This window comes from Podarcis melisellensis, assembly GCF_964234715.1.
Source record: "Podarcis melisellensis genome assembly, chromosome: 4".
Taxonomy (NCBI): Eukaryota; Metazoa; Chordata; class Lepidosauria; order Squamata; family Lacertidae; genus Podarcis; species Podarcis melisellensis.
This window is the reverse complement of record NC_138531.1, coordinates 35,060,003-35,086,703: the sequence shown is the minus strand read 5'-3', so window position 1 is coordinate 35,086,703 and position 26,701 is coordinate 35,060,003. Positions and strand designations below refer to the sequence as shown.

At 43.0% G+C, this 26,701-nt stretch overlaps 1 protein-coding gene across 3 annotated transcripts; it reads left to right on the top strand.

Annotated features, from left to right (window-relative positions):
• Nucleotides 1–178: 178 nt before the first annotated feature.
• On the top strand, nt 179–25,426 carry MXRA5 (matrix remodeling associated 5). Of its 3 annotated transcripts, none has more exons than XM_081908839.1 (7): nt 179–287; nt 7,039–7,254; nt 9,031–9,160; nt 10,246–10,636; nt 11,972–16,708; nt 17,617–18,517; nt 21,837–25,426. In XM_081908839.1, the coding sequence occupies exons 2-7, from the start codon at nt 7,049–7,051 to the stop codon at nt 23,743–23,745; spliced, it is 8,274 nt and encodes a 2,757-aa protein (XP_081764965.1). In that variant the 5' UTR covers nt 179–287; nt 7,039–7,048; the 3' UTR covers nt 23,746–25,426. The 3 variants fall into 3 exon arrangements, with proteins under 3 accessions (XP_081764965.1, XP_081764964.1, XP_081764963.1); XM_081908838.1 differs by lacking the exon at nt 179–287 and adding an exon at nt 588–717; XM_081908837.1 differs by lacking the exon at nt 179–287 and adding an exon at nt 618–713.
• Nucleotides 25,427–26,701: the final 1,275 nt, after the last annotated feature.

Below are 26,701 nucleotides of genomic sequence, written 5' to 3'. Positions count from 1 at the left end.
CCTCTTGCTCGTCCCGGGACGCAGCAGCTGCGGAGGGAGCCGGAGGGGCAGAGTCCGTCCCCGGGGCAAGAGTTTGGCTGCGGAAGCGCCTCGGTGGGGAAGTAGGGAGAAAAAGAAAGAAAGAAAGCCCCAAGCTCGCTGGTGCCTCTCGTTTCAAAGTGTTCAAAGAGAGAAGCGCCGAGAGGACAGAAGCGCTCCAAGTTCCCTGTTCTGTTACCCTGCTTTCCATTCCTTCGCTTTTCACTTGGCTCTTCAATAAGAGTTCCTGGATTTACTGCCTAACAGGGGTGAGGAAAACAGAGAATAGATCTTGGGAAGGATTCCCGAGCTCCCGTTTTGTTTTGTTTCCCTCCCCATTTTTTTTAAAAAAATCTTAAAATGTGTATCTATTTTCCGCCCCTTCTTCTCCTCACATCCCCACTTTCCCCGGATTGATGCATCTCAGAACTGGGAGTTCCAGAACCAGGAAGGAGGACTGCTGAGCTCGGCTCAAAGCGCGCACCTTCGGGGTGGGGTGTGAACCACGTTTGCGCGCAGCTCTGGAGTCCACGGAAGAGGAGACCCAGAAAGGCGCTCGAGGCGGGGGCGTCGGCGGGGGTGGGGTGTTGCTCGGGCAGGCAGGCAAAGCGCTCGCCCGTGGCACTAGCTGTTCTTTGCTATTCGTCGACAGGATGGATCCTGCAAGCAACAGTGTCTGACACTCTTGGCCAACAGTAGGTAATCTCTCGCGCGCTCTCCACCTCTTGCATGGCTTGCTGCGCCTCCCGAATGCAATCTTGCTGAAGGAGACTCCTCCTGCCCCGTAGTCAAACAGCCTCAACTGCTTTTGTCATTACATTTTGTTTGAAAGAGAGAGAATAAATTGCACAAGCTCGTGGGCTTGCAGTTGTTGCTTTGGAACGATTAGAAAGGATTGGAACTTTGTCTGGCTTAGTTTGAATTTCACAATCCTCCCCTTTGTTGTTGTTGTGTTTGAAAGGTCGGGATGAAATGTGGAATAGAAACTCACTTTCTAGAGATGGAAGTGGGGCTTTCTCCCTCCCCCCTCTCTTTTTCTTTCTCTCTCTTTTTCTTTCCTCCTCTCTCTTTCTTTCCCCAAGGGATATATCGCTGTAATGACTCAGTGAATTAAGGACATTCTTCTCTAATGAGAAGCATGTGCCCTCCAAATGAAGCTAGGAGTGGAAATCACATCCAGCTCAGGTATCCCTTAAACAGTGTAGCTCTCAGGCACATCACCTTCAGCTGCCCTGAGAAGGGCTGGGGAAATAATCAGCCTTCCTTCCTTCACCACCTACTCCTTCTCCCGCCTCCAGGAGGAAACCTGAGGCCGCCTTGGGGGATAAATCCTTGGACTTGATCCCACCACAGCCCCTGCCCAGACAAAAGGCACATGCAGGATGGAGTGTCGTGAAATCATCTGCAGAGGGATCGACACAAGACGGTCCTTTGCCCATCCAGAAGTTAAGCTCTCTCTGACTTCACCCTGTCTGGTCTCCCAGATTCAATGTGTCTTCCTTTGCATCATCAGCACTGTGTTTATATATAGCCCTTTAGAGTATTCAGAGCCTTCCTAGCACCTCATACATTATCTCAATAATCCTGCTTTCTTGACCCTTAAGGTCTCTGCCTAGGTAATAACTCTAAACAATCCCTAGGGGGCGGTGGGAAACAGTATGAATGCTGAGATGGAATGGGGCAAGCAGGATTTCAAAGCAGTAATTTCCCCTCCTGTCTTACGTTTCCTCTTTTTTCTCACCCTTTCCCCCAACTTCTCTGTTTTAGAGAGCAAGGAAGATGTTTGAAGTTGCAGAATGTCCCCTGCAGATGCAGGGATGCTTCTACTAATCCAATTCAAGCACATCACCCACCAGTTTGTACCACTTTGCCAAAGTTTTCTACCCTCAGGGGCACACATCTAGGGCTGTGTTTACATGTGGCCCTCAGAGGGTGGCTGTCAGTGTGGCCCTCAAGCTGAAAATGGAGGGTCACCCCAATTTAAGCCAAGATCTCTTTATCCTTGTCACATGTTAGTACCTTTGCACATTGCCATCACATATAGGCCACTTTTCAATAGGAGAGCTTTGGTAATTAGATCCAAGTATTATATTCCTTCTCTTATTTTGGTACCCTTGGAATTGCTTGTTCATTGCTTCACTGGTTTTATAGAGTTGCAGGCTTGGAAGAGATCAAAAGTCATCTAGTTCAAACCACTTTTCCTCTCCACAGAGCCTACCTCCACAGAGCTTAAATTAATATTTCAGTTATTTCATTTATTACAGTTGCATCCCACCCTTCTGCTGATGAGCTCAGAGTAGTGTATATAGATCACCAGCTTGCGAGGGCGATTGGGGGTCCAACGTGATGAGGGTGACATCACATGTGATGCAACATCCTGATGTGACGCATGTGACATTGAGAGGAGCTGGGAGCAGAGCCAAATGTGGCGGCTGCAAGGCTTCAATGGCCAGTCACTCCACCTCCTCCTGGCTCCACCACCGACAGAAGGCTGCTTCCAACCTCCTTCTCTTCCATGGCAGCAGGAGGAAGAGTTTGCCACTGGAGCTGTGCCACACTCAGCTCATCATTGGGCAGCCCTGACCCCCTCCCAAAAAATATTAGGGGGGACAAAACAGCTCAGCCCCCAGGACCTGGCATCCCTGAGCCTCTGAGTTCCAGTGACTTGCCCACTAATTAATCTTTATAGGTCGAAGGCAAGTGTACAGTCATACCTTGGATCCCAAATGCCATGGAACTCAGACTTTTTGGCTTCCAAACACCGCAAACGCGGAAATGTTTGTTCCGGTTTGCAAATGTTCTTTTGGGACCTGAATGTCCAGCGGGGCTTCCACAGCTTCTGATTGGCTGCAAGAGCTTCCTGCAGCCAATCAGAAGCTGTGATTTGGCTTTTGAATGTTTTGGAAGTCGAACGGACTTCCGGAATGGATTCCATTCAACTTCCAAGGTACGAATTTAAAGCTTTCTATCTAGAATGGTGGTTATTCACCGTTGATTGTATTTTACTACTTGTTTGTGCCCTTCTAACCACAATACCCCCTCTGATGTAGACTGGATCTCTGCTTGTGTCATAGTGTGGTCTGCTGCTCTTCAACCCATGGCCTCTCTTTACACATCCTCTGTTTTTTGCTCTCCTGTGCACCAAGCCCAGATTCCTAGACTTGACTCTATCTAGCATGCTACTTGGCTTCCTTCTATTGATCACCACTTTTCAAAGTCAACATCAGGTTGGCTAGAAACAAAGGGGAAATGGGCTCCTGTAACTCTTAAAACAGAGCTTTCCAAATGTTTCATGTTGGTGACACATTTTTTGGACATGCCTCATTTCGCTATACAGTAATCCAGCTTTACTATCAAACCGGACCCTAAGCTAACCCCTTTCCAGCCCTGGGAGGAGTGTGGGGAGCATTCGCGCGACACACTAACATGTCACGGCACACATTATGGAAATCTCTGCTCTAAATGCTACATAAGCTTGCAGATTTTGGCAGGGGCTCCTTTTCTTACTCATGTAACAGAATAGCATGACATGCTGCCTTTGCTGAAATTCCTTCTTCTGTATGAGGGTTAAGCGCCCTAGCAGTCACCAACCACCAAACTGCTAATAAAACAAGGTCCTTGGCCCTTTCAATGCTGTTTATATCCATTACAAGCTAGAGAAATTTAGGAGAAGCGTTTTTCCTGTCAAGCACAGTGCAGGTACAGGACAGGACACAGTGCAGGTACATTCTTTCTGCCCTGTGATTATTAAAAAGTGCAAATTCACCTTCAACCTTACTAGAAACTCAATAGCAGCCTCACTGGTCACTCACATGCATGAAGCAGGTTTTGCTGTGCTTCCCAACTACTGAGTAGCAGATTCCCATAGCAAATGATATCAAGTGCTTCTGTTTATTGTGGACCTGGTGGTGCTCATGAATGCATGTTTTGTGCAACGTTCACTTGGCATTGTCTCCTCAAATTCCACCCTACATTATTTTTTTCCATTTAAATCAGATTTTCCACAGAAAACTCAATTAAGTTAAAAAAACACACCAAACAAACCACTAAACTGGTAAATTCACATTAAATGGGGTGGGGAAGCTCAGATGGCATTTTGATGAGGACCCTGCAAAGTCTTCCATGCATGAGCATCACCAAATCCTCAATAAACTGCTGTATGGAAGTGTCCTGTCATTTGGCTCATTTGAAGCATTTATATGTCCATTATTGGCTTTGACCCAACTTCCAGTGGACTATACATCAAGGTATGTTTAGGAGGCATGGTGCTGTATTTGCTGACCCTACACCTAACATGCACATCCCCTCCTGCTCAGTCCCCAATCTTGTCCTGTTGAGCTGGCACAGTCTGAATGAGGCTTGAACTAGTGTTTGCTTGAAAGCGAGTAGAAACCTCTGTGTGATTGGGCACTCTCCTTCATCAGTATGACTGGTAGCTCAAGCAAATATGAGTAAAAGAAACATCTTCAGACCTCTCCTGCTCAACAAAGGGAAGGATCAGGAAAGAAGCAGGTGCATCAGAACTTACCTGGACATTGGGGCCAGGCATTGTGTGTGCATCCCTCACCACCACTACTACCAGACCCCAACTTGAGCATATGTGTCCCTCCATGCCAATCTCTGCCATCAGAGACTGGAGTACCACTCTTCTGGCATGGAGCTCCCCATTATGCCTCCCAAATGTGCAGTCAGAAGAAAGGACCACCTGTGGGATCCCCACCTGCAGAAAGTCTCCAAATGAGGCATTCTGGGGGAAGGAGTGAACTGGCCTCACTGCTTTCACTCATCAGCATTGAGCCTGATCACTGTGCAAGCTCCAGGTTAGCACAGTCATTCCCCTGTACTCTGCCTACCACCCTGACTGGTGAAAGCAACAGGGGTGCAGAGGTGATGATGTCTCTGCTGCCCATCTGGGATTTGGATTGTTCTGTCCACCGGTAATTGTGTTTCTGAATGTTTGAATAAGTTGCTTCTTTTTTTATCACACATCTTCTCGAGAAAAAGACATAGATAAGCAGCATATTACAAAGAATATTAAGAGAAGGCATCAATTAAGAAACAGAAATACCTATGTGAAGTCCCTGTGTGATTCAACAATTATTCTCATTGCAATCATCTTCTAAACCCAGAACCAGTGCAAATGTCAGCATTTATACTGTGATGGGGTTAGATGACATCACACAGAGCTCTCTGGTTAAATTAGTAGTTGATTTCCTGCTACAATTGCTAGTCTTCACATATAGCTTCTCGATCATTCATATTTTAAATGTTCATTTCTGTGTAATATGAACTTGTGAATTTTAAAAAGCCATTATTTCTAGTCAGTACGTGTTTGCCATTGTGCCAAATGTAGGAAGCATAGGAACCTGCCTAATACCAAGTCAGACTATTGGTCCATCTAGCTTAGTCGTGTCTGTACTGTTTGGCAGCTGCTCTTCATGGGTTCAGGCAGGAGTCTGAAGATTCCAGGGACTGAACCTGGGATATTTTTGCATACAAAGCATGTGCTCTGCTACAGAGCTACAGCTTTTCCCTAGGGTCTTCCATCTGTAGGGGTGCAAGGCATTGTGACGGCATAATGCATTTTCCATTGTTATGGATCTTCTTATTTAAAAGGAAGAAAGAAACCTCGCGGTACATCATTTTCCACTTAGAGGCCTGAGCCCAGGATTTTGGGTAGGAAGTCATCTTTTGATGTTGTAACTTCGGTCTGACTCTAAGCAGGAATTATATGAATAGAAGTAGATGTTTATTAGTCCTCTAAAGAAAAGAAAATATGTAAAATATTGATATGCATTAAAGAAACACTGTGTTAAGTACAAAGTTCTTTGACGTGCCATGGAGTTATTTTTAAAAGAAGGGGCAACTATTGTATTAACCTGACCACAGACATTTGAGAAGCCCCTTCAGCCTCTTGAACCGCTGCTTTAGAGTCATAATGGCTTGCATATGATGCTGATAGGAAAGGAATGACAGCCTTATTGCTTGCAGATCTAAGAACTTCGGAGTATACACAAAGAAATAGCTTTGTAGACGCTAATGGCTCAATCCCATGAGCCATTTTTCTGAGGAAGCAGCTTGTAGGGATCAGGAATGAGAATTCCAGCATGGATGTGAGACTGTAACTCACCAGTTACCTCAGAGCTTCAAACAAGCTTATGGCAAAGCCGCTCTTGTGCTACTCCTTGACTCACACACAGCCATGTAAGGATGTCTGTTGACGGAAAACAAACCAGGTCATGGATGGCATAGCAGAATCAAGGGAAGGGCAAACAGGAAGGGAACAAGTAAACAGAAACAGGCAAGAGTCATGGAGAATTAGATCAAAATGGCCTGGGGTGAGCTTACATCCGAAGAGCGGGTGGGGCTAAGTGGTGAATAGGAGGAATTTGAGAGGCACATAGGAGGTTGAGCTCTGATTTAACTCAGATTGGCTCAGAGTAAGCAAAGCCATTGGCTTATTGTTTGAGGAAATAGGTCAGATTATTCCAAGGAAGTTCAAGGAGAATGGGGAAGATCCTTCCTTGCTTGACATGTCATCGGTCTTTTTCATACTTTGCACCAGCCACGGGTAGTATTAGGAGTTTTCCATCCATACAGCCATGCTTCAGCTGCAGCAGAGCAAGTTAATGCTTGCAGTACTTTATCTAAACCTCATTCATTGGCTCTAAATGTTTAAGATCTGCTTTTTGGTTATTTAATGGGTGTGAACTTGTGTTAAGTCTTAAGTATATGGGTGTGTTCTGCTCCCACTTGTTACTTCCTTTGTGTATGTTTATGAGAAGAGTGCTTGTGGGTGGTTTCTTCCACGTTGGGGTTAATTTGGTAGCAGTGTTTTAACTGTGATGGATCTGGGTTCTTCCTTAGCTGCCTTCACATGTTACTCCATGAAGGGATTCCACACACTTAAGGAAGTAGTGAGGTCATCAAACTGGCCACATGCAATGCAGAGTATCTAAATAGTCATGTTTGACATCTATTTAAAAATTAAACTAGTTCTCTCTCTTTTGAATTAAACAGGTATAGTGAGATGAATAAATTGGTGAAGATGCTAAAGCAAACATATTTGGGGGCACTATCCGTGGTGCTGATTCTCTCTCTCGGGCTTCCGGAAACTACACTTGCGTGTCCTCATCCATGCGCCTGTTATGTTCCCACTGAAGTTCACTGCACATTTCGGTCCTTAGCAGCTGTGCCAACAAGAATCTCTAAACATGTGGAACGAATCAATTTGGGGTTTGTATTGCAATTTTACTGCGGCATTTTACATTCTTTGAGAGTTCATCCCACTAGTTTGAAGCATTGTGCATCACATGAGCTGCAATGTGATACCATTAATGTGCAGATTAAAAGCCTTCCATAAAGAGGAGCATTTATGGGAATTGATCTAAAACTACTGTGATCTACCTACATTTATATTTAACATTTTTGCGAGACCCAGATAAATCCTACTGATTTGTCTACAGTATATGACCAACACAATGAGCCAATGGTGAATGTGCATTAGCATTTGCTGTTTTGCTACAAACCTTTCTCCTGCCCACATCAAGATCACTTCATTTTCAGAGGGGAGATAACAATTGTTGAAGCACTAATAATCACTTTGTATCCTTTTTGGAAAATAGATCTCCAATTTCAGTTGAACTTGCTTTCTTGCTCACTTCTTACGTGTCAATCCTACCAGTCTTGTTTCTTCTAAGCTCTTAAACAAAGACCTTACCCAGCTAATTTTATATTTACCACACCTGAATGGCCATGGACTATTTGATAAGCTGTAGTCTCTCTGTATCCATGTCCCAGCAATTTCCTTCCCTTGCTTTGCTCCAGAATGTCCTACTTTCTCTAGACTACCACCATTCTCTTTCTCTTACTACCACCATTGCTATTGCTTTTATCCTTTCTTCTGCCTCTGTTTACCTGGGTTGTGACTCTCCTCCTGCCTACATTGGGGTTCTCCCCAAATCAATTGCTAAATGTGTGCACAGACCACTTAGACAAGCAGCATCCCATTTTGCCTACAAGACTCAAAATATACAGAAATAATTGCTGTACTATTGTCTCTGATGCTGCTTCCCTAAATGATGCCTTTTGTAATGGTAGCCTACAAAAACCAAGAGAATAACCACAACCCTCCACAGTGGCTGCTGTGTAGCATTCAAGAAGAGGAGCCATAGAAGTCATGAGAGCATTTTCATGTTTCTCTTCATTAGTTGTTCTGCTGTGCTACTGTGATTGGGACAGAGGTTAAAAGATGGCCTTCTAATAATGAACCATGGCTTTCTTTATTTTATATGCTCCCTTCAGTAGCTGAGACAACTGCAGTGAAACTTTAGTAAAATGCAAATGTACTGAGAGTTAATTGATTGGCCTGTCAAAGGGCAAGTGATTAATCAGCTAAGTATTTTTAATCAGTTTGCAGCCTGAGTTTCTAGATTCACAGTTTTGCAATTTCAAAACCACATACTGTATTTATCTTAACAGTTAAATACCTAATTACATGCTATATGTGCAAATCTAGCAGTTTAGCTAGTAGCTGTGGTTTTCTGGTTCCAGAAACTGCTTGGCAGGCATCCATGTTTAAATGTCCTCTGCACAAAACGTTATTCATTTATTGTTACATGTTCTGTTGGCATCCTTGCATGCCTACTGGTTGCCAGTCTCCATATCATCATAGGTTGGATCCCTGCCACTGACTAGTATATCCAGCACATGGAGGACACTGTCCAGAAAAGCCTTTTCTAATTAATTGATAATTCCATTAATTTAAGCTCCAACTGAATTGTGCATATGTGTGTGTGTGTGTGTGTGTGTGTGTAGCCAAAGAAGCATAAAACTGACTTTTAACACATGAAATACCAGGTCTTGTTAAAATGCTTCATTAACTTTGTCAGGTTAAGTGTATGATTTATGAATAACCCAAAGGTGCCTAAAATGTCTGGTTTACTCAATGCAAAATGATGATTCAACACAGATTATATTTAAATGCGGTTCTCTCCCCCCACCCCCCTCCAGGTTTAACAGCATACAGGCAATATCTGGAAACTCATTTGCAGGCCTTGCGAAACTGGAACTGCTCATGCTTCATGGGAATGACATCCAAAACATACCTAACGGAGCCTTAAAAGATCTGACATCACTACAGGTTGAGTCAAAATGTTTCTTCTTAAAATAACAACAGTTTCAGTCTATTAGATGTGTTCCCACAAAGCCCAGATCTGCATACATGGGGAAAGAGTAGAGCATCTGTGTTGCATGCAGAAGACCCACAGGTTCAATCTGTGACATCTCCACACAGGGCTGGGGGTGTCCATTGCCCAAAACCCTAGAGAGCTGCTGACTGGCAATACTGAGCTGGGTTAACTGCCTGGTTGTTGGTGGCATTGGAGAAAGCTATATAAGATACATGATCAGAAGCTCCTGCATATAATAAATAATAATAATATTTTTTTATTTCTATTCCACCCTCCCCAGCCGAAGCCGGGCTCAGGGTGGCTAACAACAATAAAATAATACAACATTCGAAAATCATTTCATTATAAAATTAATTCAAATCAAATTTATGGCAACCATTGGGCTAGAGTTCTGTGAAGATTGCCAAAGGAGGGAGTCAGGCTGTGCCCTGGCCAAAGGCCTGGTGGAACAGCTCTGTCTTGCAGGCCCTGTGAAAAAATGTCAAGTCCCGCAGGGCCCTAGTCTCTTGTGACAGAGCATTCCACCAGATCAGCCGAAAAAGCCCTGGCTCTGGTTGAGGCAAGCCTAACCTCTCTGTGGCCTGGGACCTCCAAGATGTTTTTGTTTGAAGACCATACACCACAAACACCCACCCACCCACACCTGTAGTCTATATTATTGAACTATGTTTGTTAGTGGGTACACACACACACACACACACACAGAGAGAGAGAGAGAGAGAGAGAGAGAGAGAGAGAGAGAGAGAGTAGCACACAGAACAGTCACTTTCATTCCTTATGTATGTAGAAGTTCCTGATCAGACTTACAGTTCTGTAGCTCTCATCCACATAAAGTCAATCATACTTTATGTACATCGTACTGAAATCCATTTTGCTGTGTTAAGTAAATCCTGCTTATTTTGAAGGGACTGAAGTGTGACTACATTTGTCTAGTCTGGGCCACTATATTCTCCTGTATTGCTTTATGTGTGCCTATTCTGCAGTGCCATGTTACTACTAAAAAGTATTAACCTATTCATTTTACCTGGCCATTTAGGTATTCAAAATAAGCTACAACAAGCTGCAGGTTATAACTGGTCAAACCCTCCAAGGGCTTTCCAGCCTTATGAGATTGCACATGGACCACAACCGAATTGAATTCATCCACCCAAATGCTTTTAATGGATTAACTTCCCTCAGACTTCTCCATTTGGAAGGAAACTTGCTCCAACAGCTTCACCTCAACACGTTTTCTACATTTTTGGTCCTTGATTATTTCAGGCTGTCGACAATAAAGCACCTCTACTTGTCTGAAAATGCCATTAGAACACTGCCTATGGGCATTTTTCAAAAAATGCCACTCCTAGAGAATGTTTATCTTCATGGGAACCCCTGGTCTTGTGACTGCAGGTTGAAATGGTTCCTTGAATGGAATCAGAAGTTTCCAGGTAAGGGAAGATCATAGTTGTTGTTTTACTGCATTGGAAATTATCGCAGAAATATTGCCTTCCTTTGTTGGCCTATACTCGGGGGCTGGGTTATTTATTTATTTATAAACCTTAAAAACTGCCTTTCCATAATTCATAAGAAAATAAGAAGACCCTGCAATTTCATGCCAATGGCACACACAGTCCAGTCTCCTGTTCTTACAGTTGCTAACCAGATGCCTCTGGGAAGCCCCAGAGCAGGACCTGACCAACCAACCAAACCAATGGAAAGTGTTAAAAATATAGAAGTGAATACACCTGAACTGGTCCTGAGATGTTCCTCCAAGCTAATTGGGCACTATTTGAATAGCAAAGTACAGTATAAGGGGCAAATTACACGTTATGCTAAATACATAGCATGCCGTTCTGTCTTCCCTTTTTTTTTTTAATTCTATAGATGCAGTAGCTCCCAGTTCTGCTGGTATCCTTCCCCTCCCTAGATGCAGTTTAGACAAACCACATAGTTGCAAGGCTTAGGGGGGAAAGTGTCAAAATTGAAGACACAGCTGCATGCTACATATTGGGCCTTAAAGGCATGATTTGGGTGTGGGGAGGCTGATTCTTTCATGTATTTCTGATGTTGTAGAGCAGTTAGCTCAACAGACCCAACTTAACTGGGGAACTTTCCATTCTACAGAAAAGGGTATTTTCTACCTCTTCTCTTTGGGGCAATGATAGCAGTCAGGCGTACACATGTTTCAGAATATGGTGGCTCAGTTCAGAAATGGCAGAGTGGACTGTACCATTTCAGGTGCTCAGGGAGTTCAATCCTCCTCGGAGCAGCCATGTCTCTACCTGTCCCATACCGAATATCACATATAATGTCAGATGTGGGGAAAGTGGCCACAGCATGAGAAAAATGGCACCTTGGATCAAATGGAGGTGCCTGGTAGGCCAAATTTGACCCATAAACTGGAGGCTCCCTATTCCTCATTTAAATGTTTTAAATAGCATGTATTGAGCTCCCAAAGCTGCAGAATTAATGCTTGTGAAACCAATAGCTATTGCTGTTAGGCCGAATTTCTGGAAGACAGTAGTATGATAGGGCAGAAGGATATGAATAGTCAGAAGGAAGGTTCTTGCGTTTCTTATTCCATATGATGATACTTTCAGTTAGAATTCTCTTCCCAGTTCTATCCTCTAAACCAAGGCATTTGAATATATATATATATATATATATCAATAGGTTGTATAGGCTAGTTGATAGAGTGTTGTATAAGCAAAACTTTCAGATAAAGCATTTCTCTGTCAAAATTCCACCTGACTTTTAGATTATTATTATTTTTTGTCTTCCAGCTGTTTTAAAGTGTAAAAAAGACAAAGCCTATGAAGAAGGCCAGCTTTGCCCTAAATGCACCTTCCCTAAGCAATTCCAGAAACAAGACATTCAAAATGTGAAAAATGTTTCCTGCACAAAGCCTATCATACAGTCTCCACTGAAACAGAGCATTGGCCTCGAGGAGGAGATGGAGGAAGTGGAGGAAGATGATGTCTCTGAGCTTCCCATGGAAGAATTTCAGCTGTCTCCATGGAACATTACTCTGAACCTGACAGATGAGCATGGCAACATAGTGAATCTGAAGTGTGAAATCAAGAAGCCAACAAACACCACCCAAATTCAGTGGAGCCAGAACTCGCCTCAAGAAATTGAAATCAACGCAACCATTTCCTTGGATCTGGAATGCCCAATGAACCGAGAAAACTATGAAAAATTGTGGAAGCTTATTGCTTATTATAGTGAAGTGCCTGTCAAGTTAGAAAGGGAGCATGTGCTCAGCCATGAACCCAAATTAAGCTACCATTACAAGCAAGGTTCTGATTATGATGCTCTTTACTACACAGGTGTCAAAGGGAGAATCCTTGCTGAGCCTTCCTGGGTGATGCAGCCACTGATACATATCCAACTGAACAGGCGCCAGAGCACAGGGAATAAAGTAGTGCTCTCTTTTTCTACCCAAATTTCTCAAACACTTCAGATTCAAGAAAACAGACAGCAGAGAAGCAGCTGGGTTATGATAGAGCAAGACCAGCACACAAAGGCAGCTCAGAGTGTAGTGGAAGGTTCGGATGCTCAGCTAAGTTGCAATGTGAAAGCATCAGAAAGTCCCTCCATCGTGTGGATACTTCCAGATGGAACTAAACTAAAAGCTCCATTCAGAATGGAAGACAGCAGGTTTTCTGTCCTCAGCAGCGGTCAGTTGGTCATCAAATCCGTGGCCTATGCTGATTCTGGTGTGTACCACTGTGTTGCTCAAGTGAGGAGTGATGCAGACACAATGGCCTACAGACTTCTGGTACAACCCGCAGTCATCCAGCCAGCTGACTCTGAGACGATGAAAATTGAAAAAAATGTGGGGGATTCCATACTTCTGCCCTGCAGTGCAGTGGCTGTACCAGAAGCGCACATAAGCTGGGTACTCCCAAGCAGCCATGTCCTTCATGATTTATCAAACTCATCCAACCAGTACCTGTTAGACAATGGCACCCTCTTAATTCCACGCAGCCATGTCAGTGACAGTGGGTACTACAGGTGTGTGGCTATAAACCAGCAAGGATCAGATCAATTTGCTGTTAAAGTCACAGTAAATAAAATGGTCTCTGACAGATCCTCAAAAAGGGTGAAACTAAAAAAACGCCTTGGTTCAAGAACCTCTGTAAAAGCAAAGGGGCGGGTCATAGAAGATGATGAGGGATCAGGTGCTGAAGAAGCTGATGATACTCGGAGCAAAAAAATCCACCTGAAGGACCGTGAAGTGCCCCTTAAAGAAAAGAATGATAATGTTCCTCAGGTTCAGGTTAAGAAGAACAAAAAAGGAAGGCACAAAATGAAATTATGGAAAGGCATGGACAGGACTGAAGAGATCAATGTTGCAGAGGGCCGTAGGGTATTTGAATCCCGAAGGAGAATAAATATGGCCAACAAACAAATTAATCCGCAGCACTGGGCCAACATTTTGGCAAAAGTCCGTGGGAAAAATTTCCCTAGAACAACAATGGTACCAGGCACTTCCTTCAGGACTACAACAGAGACGCCGTCCATGCACCAAACCACCAACGCTCCTCCCATTATCAGCCCTCCACCAAACACTGTTGTGGAAGTCAATGGAGAGGAGTCTTCTGCAGATTCATTGCAGCTGGGTGAGGGAGAAATGTTCTCAGTCACAATTCTTCCCACTGTCAACGCTCAGAATAATAACCAAGACCACACACCGTCTACACCAATGAGTACTGAGTCTTCCATAGCAAGTGGATTGTCAAACAGGGGAGAAACACCTACTGGAGGAGATGCTCTGATTTCTCCAACTGTACAGACACAGGTGTGGGATCATAGTGATTTGAGGAAAGATGATCCACCAGGGGCACGAAAAGGCATAGATAGCTTCACCCAAGACCCTTCAAATGAAGGAGTAACAAGCAGCTTTCCTTATCCATTATCATCTGTGGAACTATCACCTAAAGCACCTGTCCCTGCAAAAACTGAAGGTTCAGGAACAAATTTACAGCAGAAAAGTATGAATAAACTACATCATGCTGTAAAACATCCCACACATTCTCAAACTGAAAATTATATTAATTCAATAGCCTCTACTACTATTTTTGCTTCTGTAGCTACAGAAAGTGGTAGTATAGAGCACCAGCAAGGAAGAATTTCTTCTGACCTTTTCAGGGGTTCTGAAGGTATAATACTTGAAAAAACAGATGCTCAAAACCCCAAAGCCACTTTTATTGTAGAAAGTACCACTGCTCCACTTAACAAGAAGACCCAAACAATGACTGCTGCTGCCAGTAACAAATTGACCACAGTTACCATGATTACAAGCAAAACAACTACCTCTAACTCACAGGTCATCCATCATCCCAGAAGACGACCATATGGGAGAAGGAGATTAAGACCAAATAGGTTCAGAAGACCAAAACTTATCCCTCCTACTGTCTTCACCATAGAAGAGACACCTTTTATTAGAAAAATATCTAAATCGGAAGCTGCTACCCAAAGTTTGCAGGGTTCCATTTTTAAAGGTCATCATAAATCTGATGCTGAAACACAACATGGAAATGAATATAAGCCTCCTGAAGTAAGTTCTCCACTAGCTACAAGTACTGCTGCCTTAAGGAAGTCTACTGGGGCCCAAGACACAGAAGAAGCTTCATTTCTTCATCTTTCTACTTTGCCACCTAAAATACCTGTAACTCTTTCCAATGCTGCCAAGGACTGGAAAAGTCACATGGTGACAACACCAACACCGGATTCTCTAACTACAGCCCCTGGTAGACAACCACATTTGTCTCACAGCTCAGGACATATGCTTACAACATCTGCAGGCAATGAATTCATCAAAGTCTTGGAAGGTGTTTCAGCAAATAACCAAGTTAGAAACACTCATACAACAAGCATTTCAGTATCTATAGAAAGTATCACTAGACCAGTGTCAATTTCTGAGCTTAGTTTCTCAAAGATCCCAGAATTCAAAGAAGAAGCTTTTCTTACTGGTTCATCAGCTTCAAGGAATGAAGTTGACTTAAGGGTAGCTCAGTCAAGACCTTCCCAGGTACAGCGTTTAAGTACTGCTGATGGCATGGGGGAACGCTTTAAGGATCCTCCAACTGTAGATGAACAGGAGAAATTTTCAGACTCTCTAAAGATAAGTACAGTGGCACCATCTCCTCATCAAAAAGAAATACTGACTTCTTCTCACCATGGTACAGTGGGTGATCACATTTTCACACCTGCAAAAACGAAACAAGTGATCAGTCTTTGGCATAATAAAACACTTATACCACCATCTTCAAGGCACACAAAGGAAAGTATTACTCAGTTACATGATCAGACTAATGCATATAGAACTGAAAAAAACTATCCCCCAGTATTACCTATTCCATCTGCACCATTAGCCACTACTCTTCCTCCATCAAAGCCTAGCACTCTTAATTTGTCTACAAAAGAAAATTACACATCTAGTCAAGTAGCAGTTCCAGACATCAAAAGATTCAGTCTCAGCCCACGACAGAATGAACTTTCCACTTCCCATTCAAACTACAACAGAATAACCTCACAACAAAAGCAACCGAAAGAACCATATGGTGGTAGGAGATACAATACACTGAATCCAAATATTCCCAACCAGCCAATTGGAATTATACCCATTTTTAATCAGGCACCTGCTTTTGCACCTCCAAAACAGATCCCTGCAAGAGGGACCATGAGGCCTCCATATCTCATTGCACCAGGTCTGTATCACCATTTTGTAACTCACCAGGCCCCCCTTCACTATACCAATAAGCCAGAAATTACAGCTTACGCAGCACATACCACTCAGGACAAAAGAACCTCTTCTCCTCATACAGAGACCTTTCCCACCACAACTGTTGCTCCTTTATACAGACCTAAGTTGCAGACCCCCAGCAGATTTGGCAACCAGGGAGAAAACAGACTCAACAGTCACTCCAGAGTTTTTGCCAATAACTACCTTCCCGACACCAGAGACAAGCCTGGAAGAACAATAAATCAAGCTGTACCCTACCTCCCCAATTCCAGAATACCATTCCTGTTGAACAGAACTAGGGTATTCCAACAATTGGGAGTAAACTCTAAACCTATAGTGCCTAATCCGCTTTACCCCCCAGTTAGCACAACCGAGAAGAAATTTGTCTCTCCAACCAGGGTGATCACACAAAGCACTCCTCTAAGGGCTGCAGCTACCCCAGTGCCTCCTGTGCCCCTTGATACTACACTGCCATCTGAGAGTACTACTCCTAGCATTAAGCCACAAGGGACTTCCACAATGCAGTCCTCCAGAAACATCCACTACAATAATCCTAATGTGCTATTTGTGCCTAAAATTGGAGGAGTGAAGGCACTTAATTCCAGCATAATCCAGCCTTCAACACATTTCAAGATACAAGGAGAGAGGCCTAAGATTATAACAAAAGGATCTAACAGTCTATCCATCCTTGCTGAATCAGATGCTGTTATCCCATGTGATGCCACGGGAGAACCCAAGCCTTTCCTTTCTTGGACAAAAGTATCCACCGGTAAGATATTTAAACCAGTTAGAATGGGGAGAGGGGAGTTAGTTATTCAGGATCCCAGGGATTCCAAACAACTCACTTATCCACTGCAGCTTTGATGTCAGTCATTGGCTAAAAAACATTGACAGGAAGAAGAAGCCAGGCTTGCTCATCTCAGAGAAATTACATAGAAGAGTACCTGCATATTTTGCTTCTTACCTTTCTTTGTAGGAGGGCTAGAGACTTACTTTTTAAATGCAAATTCAGAGTTTGGGGCTGCTGCCCACAGGTGCCAGGTTGGCAACCTCTTCAGTAAGGCATTCTCTATATCCCCCCCCAATGAACAGTATGTTTTATGTACAATAAACATACATTTTCATTCCCTTTAGGAACCTATTTGGAGGGTACAGTGTCCATTTCCCCATTAATTTAGGTGTGCGCTGATTCGTTTTTTTACCTAATAATAGGGTTTGACGGTACCTGTTTTGGCACAACTGTTGCACCTATCCAGTTATACCCTCTGTGTGTCTGGCTGCCCATTCTCATCTGCACTGTGATGAATGTCTGTTGGTAGTGCCATAAAATTCTTATGATGCAAATAAGGACATAAAACTGCATCTGGGACCATTGGGTGTTCTGACATGATTGACTAGATTGGATCTTCACACCTCTGCTTCTTATAAGGTCCTACCAGAGTACTATTGTGCAGCAAAAAAGGAATAAAGTGATGTGTCTTGGCCTTTTCTAATTTATTTAAATTAGAAATTTATTTATTTAAATTTTATCAAATATACAAGATATAATACTAATGCATACTAAAATAATAATAATCTTGAATATTGTAGTTTACTACAGTTTCTATGTTCCTTTTCAGAAAAAAAGGTATCCCCAAAAATGCTTTTCTTCTTTTTCCTTCCTGCTTTTCCTTTCAGGAGCTGTCATGACAGCCAATACAAGGATACAACGATTTGAAGTCTTAAAAAATGGTACGTTCCTCGTTCGCAATGTTCAGCTTCAGGACCGTGGACAGTATTTGTGCACTGCTCAGAACCTGCACGGTGTTGATAAAATGATCGTCTCGATGACCGTCTTAGCTCAGCAGCCCAAAATGCTGGGTTCCCGCTTCAGAGATGTGACTGTTTATTTTGGAGAAAAAGTGATCATGGAGTGCCAAGCCAATGGTATTCCAAGTCCCCATATTTCTTGGATTTTTCCCGACAGGAAAATATTACAAACTGTGAGCACTACAGAGAGAAGAGTGATGCTGTATGAAAACCGAACCTTGTCCCTCAAGGACACTAACTTCTCAGATCGTGGAGTATATAAGTGTATAGCCAGCAATGCTGCAGGAACTGACAGTCTTGCCGTGAGGCTTCACATCGCTGCCTTGCCACCTATTATCCAACAGGAGAAACAGGAAAACATTACCCTCAGCGTAGGGCAGAACATTAACATTCACTGCAGTGCTAAAGCAGCTCCTCTGCCTGGCATACGCTGGGTGCTTTTTGATGGAACCCAGATCCGCACTTCCCAGTTTGTACGCGGCAATCTGTTTGTTTTTCCAAATGGAACTCTTTACATACGTAACGTCTCTCCCAAAGACAGTGGGAGCTACGAATGCATTGCAGCCAACATGGTTGGGGCTGCCAGGAGAACCGTATGGTTGCATGTCAGAAAGCAGTCCACAAATGCCAAGATTACTGGGAGCTCTCCTCAGAGAACAGATGTGACCTATGGAAGCACCCTGAGACTGGACTGCAGCGCCTCTGGGGACCCCTGGCCACGGATACTCTGGAGGCTGCCTTCAAAAAGGATGGTGGATTCTCTACAAAGGTAAAAAAATAAGAATGACCATAGATATATGTATCTAATTGTTGTCTTTGATTAGTTTAAATATAACAACTCTTCAAATTAGCACTATAGCTATAGTGATTTCAATGTTACTTCCTTTAGGCAGCAATCCTATACACACTTACTTGGGAATAGCTCTCTGAGCTACTTCTCAGTAGAGTGCAGTTTAGCTCTGTATCTTGCACATGGTTTCAGAATGTAAACCACCAGCAATAGTGTTATACCTTTCACAGCATTTCAATTCTCTTGCATGCATACAATCCTGAAATAGTAGAGTTGCATGGGACCCTGAGTCCAATCTAGTCCAATCCTCTGCAATGCAGGAATCTCAACTAAAGCATCCATGACAGTTGGCACTGTAATGACATGTTGGACTTAAGTGCTTGATTGTACACCATGGCCACTCAGAAACAAATTGAACCGAGTTCAATAACACTTCCTATGAAGTATGTATAGCATCCCAACCTAAGACCATTTGTTTAGAATACATGTTTTATAAAGAATCCTAAGGTGGCGCTGTGGTCTAAACCACAGAGCCTAGGGCTTGCTGATCGGAAGGTTGGCAGTTTGAATCCCTGCAACGGGGTGATCTCCTGTTGCTCGGTCCCTGCTCCTGCCAACCTAGCAGTTCGAAAGCACATCAGGTGAAAGTAGATAAAAGGTACTGCTCTGGCAGGAAGGTAAACGGCATTTCCGTGCACTGCTCTGGTTCGCCAGAAGCGGCTTAGTCATGCTGGCCACAGGACCCGGAAGCTGTCTGTGGACAAACGCTGGCTCCCTCAGCCTATAGAGCGAGATGAGCACGCAACCCCAGAGTTGTCCGCGACTGGATCTAGGTCAGGGATACCTATACCTTTAAGGTTCCTTGCAGTCTTATCAGAGTTTCCTCAATGGGAAAGTATCCCTGAAAGACAGCTGGCCCACCACTGTCAATCTTCCCTTGCCTTGCAAAGGAGTGGGAGGGTGTTTGGTGCGTGCTCAGGTACACTCTTTTTATGCATATCAGCAGTGAAATTCAAAGTGCCACAATATGGAGCCAGATTATGCTTTTGAATGTCTTGCAGTGCACAGCATGCAGGATTCTGCAGGGAGCAAAGCACTATGGAAAAGGTACCTTAAAGGCAGAAATTTTCATTTAGACCAGTATAGGAAATTCCTCTGGATAAGGATGGGTTAAATTAAGGTAGAATGCCTTGAAATAGTTCTAATGAAGAGGGTAGTGAAGCTAAAATTGGCCTGCATAGCTGTCCACATTATTTGTCCAACTTTTCTCCATCTGAAAAAAAAAATAGGCTGTAGTGTATCCAGAGTGAAGCATTCTTCAGGGCATTGGCTTGAGGAGAGGATAATTGTGTGGTGAACTCCTCACTTAAACCAGCAGGGCTTAATGTATTTCATTTTGACCAGATTGTGGCCATGTTTGCTAGAAGAGCAATATGAGATTTGATTTCCCTCTTCATGCTTGTGTACATCTAGTGAAATCCAGTGTTGATATTTATATTAAACATATATACAATCATTTATGTTTTCCAAGAGGTTCAGGTATGGAGAAATGCTTGGGCTTGATTTATATTTATACCAATGCTACTTCAAATTGGTTTGCAATTGCAATGTTGTTTTAAAATACATAGTTGCGTGTGCAGTTTTTTGGCACTGACCCTGCCTTACAAAAAATTATATAAAAGGTAATTTGTTCACAAATGTGAGTTTTATACAGGCCGCTTATCCACCCATCATATAAAATGCATTAATTATACCTGAGGTCATGGAACTATAGTAGGATGAGTATGGCAAACTTTAACATTCAAAAGTGTATAACTCTTGAGGCTCCTGGTTTTTTAGATGGATTCTATAGGACTTTTCTATAAACATACTGTGGAATTAGATATTACAGAAGACATGGGATCATCCCCCTATTTCTCCCCCGTTCCCTGTAACATGTAAGGAAGTCACAATAGGTCATCATACTGCGAATTCCCCCAACTTGTACTCTACATCATGGGCTGCCACTCTCACTAGTGAGAGTGAAGAATGTCACAGTGTGATTGTATCACACCATGCACCGAATCTTATTAGTCTTTCCTAACAACAGATAACAAGGTGTAGGGGTGTCATATTTTATGTTATTTTTTTGCAGCAGCAGCCCTAGACCTTCTATAACATCTTGTTCCACTTTTAGGCTCCTTGGTAGCAGGGATGAAAAAGATCCCTTAGTTTAAGATAGTTTTGGGAGTGGTTTGCATCTGATTGGCAGTGCTGGTTTTAACATTTGAAGTGGAGCATGCATAGGATTTAGATACACCACACACAAGTTTTCCTTTGAACTCTGCCTGAAGCTCCTTTGTTTGGTGAATGCAGAAAGGACTACACACAGTAATCGCCAAAGTAACTCAAAGAGAAAAGTTTGCAATTCTTCCATCTATCTGATCTGAGAATAACGGGAGTGACTCCTGAATTGGTCATAGCTAGAAGGACTAGATATTCCTGCAGAGCAGCATCCCAGGCAAACATCTTATTTTTAGTGTCACTGGATGTTTATAACCATTTAAAATAGATTGATCATACATTTTACTGTTGCAGAGAGGATAAATGCCCTTATGCATTAAGTGGTTAGGCTTTATAAACTTTTTAGATTGCTCCATGTAAATATTTTGTATTGTGTTAGTGAGACCCAAACAACCATTATCTTCTGCTCCCAGAGGCCCCATGGTAACTATTTGGGAATTGGCAGCACAATCCTATGCATGTCTACTCAGCAGAAAGCCCCATTACTGTGTGGTTGACTTCTAAGTAAAAGTGCATAGGACTGCATTCTGAAGGTGGGCACTCGTATGTACAATATAAAGGCAATATATCTATATAATAGCTATATAATAGCTAATAAATTCTCTGGTCTGTTTCATACCAAAGCAATGTGGCTCTCTATGGAATAAGTGTATGTATATCTTGCCATATGGAGTATATTGTCAATATCCTGTTCACTTTATAAACATATGTATCCATGCATATAAGCTTACATGGGATTTATCTGTGGTGTGTATATATACAGGAGATTCCCCCACCTCCTTTGTATTTCCATGTCTAAATGCAGCATAGAATACTGTAAATAAAATCTGGATCTTCAGAAGAAGTATAATGATGTAAAAACATCCTTCCACTAGAAGAAAGTCAGTTGCAGGGTAGAATTGTTTGATTGCAAATGAAGATAATTGTTCTTGTTTGTTTTCTGGCTCAAAATATGATGGTTTATGAACATAAACTTAAAACACATGTTTTGTTTTCTTTCTTTTTTCTAAATTAGTTTGGACAGCAGAATCAAGGTATTTGGGAACGGAACTTTGGTTGTTCATTCCATCACTGAAAGGGATGCAGGGGACTATCTGTGTGTGGCCCGCAACAAGATTGGAGATGATTACGTGGTTCTTAAAGTGAATGTGATGATGAAACCTGCCAAAATCGAACACAAGAATGAGAATAACCGCAAGGTGATGTATGGAGGGGACCTGAAAGTTGACTGTGTAGCTACAGGTCTGCCGAACCCTGAGATCTCCTGGGGCCTTCCAGATGGCAGTATGATCAATACCCTCATGCTAGCAGATGACAGTGGGAGCCGAACAAAGAGATATGTTGTATTCAACAATGGGACACTGTACTTCAATGACGTAGGGCTGAGAGAAGAGGGAGACTACACCTGCTACGCCGAAAACCAGATTGGTAAAGATGAGATGAAAGTGCGGGTAAAAGTAGTGGCTGAACCTGCTACAATTAGGAATAAAACCTACTTAGTTCTCAATATCCCATATGGAGATGTGGTAACTGTAGCATGTGAAGCAAAAGGAGAGCCCACACCCAAAGTGATGTGGTTGTCTCCAAGCAACAGACCTATCCCACTTTTGTCAGATAAATATCAGGTGTACAGGGATGGGACGCTTCTCATACAGAAGGCCCAAAGATCTGACAGTGGCAACTACACATGTGTAGCCCGGAATACTGCTGGGGAAGACCGGAAAGTTGTCTGGATCCATGTCAATGTTCAACCTCCAAAAATAAATGGGCACCCCAGTGCCATCACCTCGGTGAGAGAAATGGCCCTGAGAGACAGCCGGAAGCTCATTGACTGTAAAGCTGAAGGCATCCCAACTCCACGGGTCATGTGGGCTTTCCCAGAAGGAGTGATCCTGCCTGCTCCCTATTATGGGAATAGAATTACTGTGCACCGCAATGGCACACTAGACATCCGAGGAGTGAGACAGACAGACTCAGTGCAGTTGGTGTGCATTGGCAGGAATGAAGGGGGAGAGGGCAGGCTGATTGTGCAGCTGCAGGTCATGGACCACATAGAAAAGCCAGCCTTTCGGGATCCAGTCACTGAAAGGATCACTGCGGCAGCAGGACACAGTATCAATCTGAACTGCTCAGTGTATGGGACTCCTCAACCTAGCACAGCCTGGATCCTTCCCAATGGCACCGAGCTGCAGAAGAGCAGCCATTTGCACCGATTCTACCACAAGAGGGATGGAATATTACACATCAGTGCCTTGTCTGCAGCAGATGCTGGGACTTACCGCTGCACAGCCAGGAACCCAGGTGGTTATGCAGAAAGGGTGGTCTTCCTCAAAGTGGGGTTGAAACCAGAAATCAGCAATCAGTATAACAACTTAGTGAGCATCATCAATGGGGAGACCCTGCAGCTTCACTGCATCACCCAGCCCAGCCAGCAAGCTCGCATAACTTGGACTCTACCCAACGGGATGGTGTTAGATGGTCCCCAGGCTGTTGGGCGATTTTCCCTGTTAGAGAATGGCTCTCTCACAGTGCGTGAAGCATCCGTGTTTGACAGAGGTACTTACCTGTGCAAGGTCACGACCGAGTATGGCTCTTCCCTTATGAATGTCCCAGTGATTGTGATAGCCTACCCACCCCGGATCACAAGCGAACCGGCTCCCATCATTTACGCAAGGCCAGGCAATACAGTGAAGCTGAACTGCATGGCCATTGGGATCCCTAAAGCAGAAATAACGTGGGATCTCCCAGACAAATCACATCTGACAACGGGAGCTCAATCCCGTCTGTATGGAAACAAATTCCTTCACCCTCAGGGCTCATTAATCATCCAGCAGGCTACACAAAAGGATGCAGGCTTCTATAAATGCACTGCTAAAAATATACTAGGCAGTGATTCAAAAGCAACCTACATACACATATTCTAAAGTTTTTTAAAAATGCCTTTGAATACACAAAAATATCTAAAGTCCCTGCCAAGTGAGCACAGCTAGGAAAATACAGTTGCTAAATGAAAACAGTTGTACTGAGAGAAGAACAGGGTTGTGCCAGAAATGGTGGATCACAGCTTTACCCTTCATGAAATTCCAAAATACTATTCAGGCAGGTAGCAGATCTGAGAAGCCGTCTACACGCTCTCTGTGATGTAAGAGGGCTTCTTGCCACCTGTCTTGAAATCTGAGACTAGACCTTGGGGGCTGCACATTTAATAGCCCACAATCTTTCATCTCAATGTGGTGAACTTTAAGCATTTTTCAGTTTTTCATTTGATTTAGAGGAGTGTGCTTTAATCCTGCCATATACCTATCTAGGGTATATAGTGCAATTCAGCCAAAGTTAAGTACTTTCAGGACTCATTGATTTCAGTGGAAGAGTTAACCACTGTGATCAGTGGAACCTAATAAGTGGCTGGATTATTTAGCACAACCTTAAGGTCAGGAATGGGGAACCCCACTGTTGGACTCAACATTGCTCATTGGTCCCAGCCAACACAGTCAGAATGATGAGAGGTGTAACTCAATAACATCTAGGGGGCCACAGAGCAGGTGGGGAACCTGTAACCCTCCACATGTTGATGGAGTGTAATTCCCATCATCCCTGACCACTGAATCCCCCTGTCCAGTTTTTCTCTCCTGGATAACTTCTCAGAACACTTACCCTATTGTGAGTTTCCTACTGGTATTGGGGAAGAGGAGAATACTTGATCCAGGAATGCTATTCTCAGAAGCAGTCTTGTAGGGCATGTAACAAGTAATTCTGTCCTAAGTATAGCATTAACTTGACAAATTAATATTTTCACACCTTGTGCTATCTACAAACTCCAGTGGCAGGAATGGGAAACCTCTGGCCCGTCAATCGTTGGACTCCAACTCCCATCAGCCCTGGGCAGCATGGCCAATAGTCAGGTTAATGGGAGTTTACAACACCTAAAGGGCCACATGTTCCCTTTCCATGCCCCATGGCTTTATTTTGAAGGAGAAAATAGGAACATAAATGTGCATCTTTTGGAAGAAAGCTCAAACTGAGAAACATGTTGATAATTCTCCTTACCCCAATCAATTTTGGTTTTGCCTATGATATAAAGTACTATGACCACTGATAGTGCAAATCTGTTCCTTTATGCAACATGCACCTTAAAATGTACCAAAGTAGTATTAAATATAACAAAAGAGCTGATGCAAGAGAAGTTATTTCATTATTATTTTTGTTGGACACAAAATTATTTCCATAATCCCCTGCAATACTTTTGACATAGTCAAGCCTTTATAGAATATGATTACTAACTTACTCTCTAACCATTCTTCTATGAGCTCTCTGGGATCAACTCTTCAGTTAGCAACAACCCTGATTTTTTTTCCATCACAGCACAGCAATAATTACTGTAACAATGCAAATGCCTCACAGCAAGGGAATCCCTAGCTGACTTCAGTCCTTCTGTATTTTGTATGGTGTTTGTTTCGGACTATGAGACTGGAAGAATACAGTGACCTGTGTCTCAGTGTATAAATTATTGGTCTTTACAAGACTCTGATACTTCTACTGTGTTTTATATAAATATTAAGATCAGTATACTGTATGTTTTATAATAAAAAAAATATTTTCCACAAAGCTTTGTCACAGTGGTTTTTCCTGGTAATAAAACCGCTCCATGGACCATGTCAAACAGAGTGTGGTTAAAGAGTAGACAATTCCAAAACACTTAAAAAGAAAGTGTTTTCTTTAAGGACTCAGCCCAGGGCCAGCCCAAGGTAACGCTCTGCTGCTTGACATGAAGGAAAAGATGGCAGATCTCCAGTTCATGTACTAAGCCTGACAGCACTGGCAATTGAGTCCTCCTTCAACTCTGGCAACAAAATAGCATCCAGTGAACCTGAGGGGACAGTTTAATGGGTGTATGACAACCCTGTGGCAGAAAGAGAGATGGGGGAGGAATTTGATTCAGTTTGCCTTTAAAGGCAAACTTAGTTCATTTGTACTAGCAGTGCAAGAAGAGAAATAGTTATCTTTTCTGATAATCTGATCCTGAATATTGCAATGCAGCTCTCCAATGTGCCCCAAAGCACATCTGCTGGGGCAAAATGTGCATTAAAATACATTTATTTGTAACAGCATTATACAAAACTGCATTGTATTAGGAAGGAAGTGCTTTACAAAAATGTGCATTTTGGGCAAAATTGCATACAAAAAGTGCATATTGTAAGAAAGGTGTTCTAAAATGCTGATGAATTTTCACAAGGACTTTTTAAAAAATCACAAGCTGATATGCAAATGTGGAGAACTGAGCTTAAAATTGGGAAACAAAAACAGAGTAACCAGGATTGACAGGTTCAACCATCCTTAGATACACACAGCTCTGCTCAAAGCTTGGGAATGGCTTGCGCCTCGTGGAAAAATGGTTTGAAGGGACTGCTACTGTTCCCCCACCCACAGTATTTGTTAGCTGAGGCAATTGACTTATTCTGTCTAATGGTAGGGCCAGCACTGACTTGATCAAAGCTGCACAAAGCTGCCACAGTCTTAGTGTTGATGTGGTTTGGTAATCTATCCTCCTTCCCCAAGGTGCTTCAGTGCTCAGGACTCGTGCCTTGTGACTGAGCAAATGCTATTAACTGCTATGGAAATGCTAGGTAAATGTGGCAGTTGTGAACTGTAGCAAGCTCCACAATGCTCACAATCCTTTTTTCATACACTGATCCTGTAAAATGGGTCACTGATAATGCACATCTCTTACAGATGGGGAAGAGAAGTTGAAAAATTGTGACAGTTGGTCAAAGTTACACAATGAGTCCATGTTAGGTGTACCAAAACTCCCGGTTACAATTCCATATCTGCTGTCTGATCAGCATCAATTCAGGTGTGAAGGGTAGGGAGAGCAATGGACCT

Bases quoted from the DNA above. Each gene is read 5' to 3' on its own strand.
- MXRA5 (XM_081908839.1), top strand. From the start codon at position 7,049: ATGAATAAATTGGTGAAGATGCTAAAGCAAACATATTTGGGGGCACTA. The intron at 7,255-9,030 runs GTTTGTATTGCA...ACCCCCCTCCAG, and splicing joins GTGGAACGAATCAATTTGGG to GTTTAACAGCATACAGGCAA. The intron at 9,161-10,245 runs GTTGAGTCAAAA...CTGGCCATTTAG, and splicing joins AAGATCTGACATCACTACAG to GTATTCAAAATAAGCTACAA.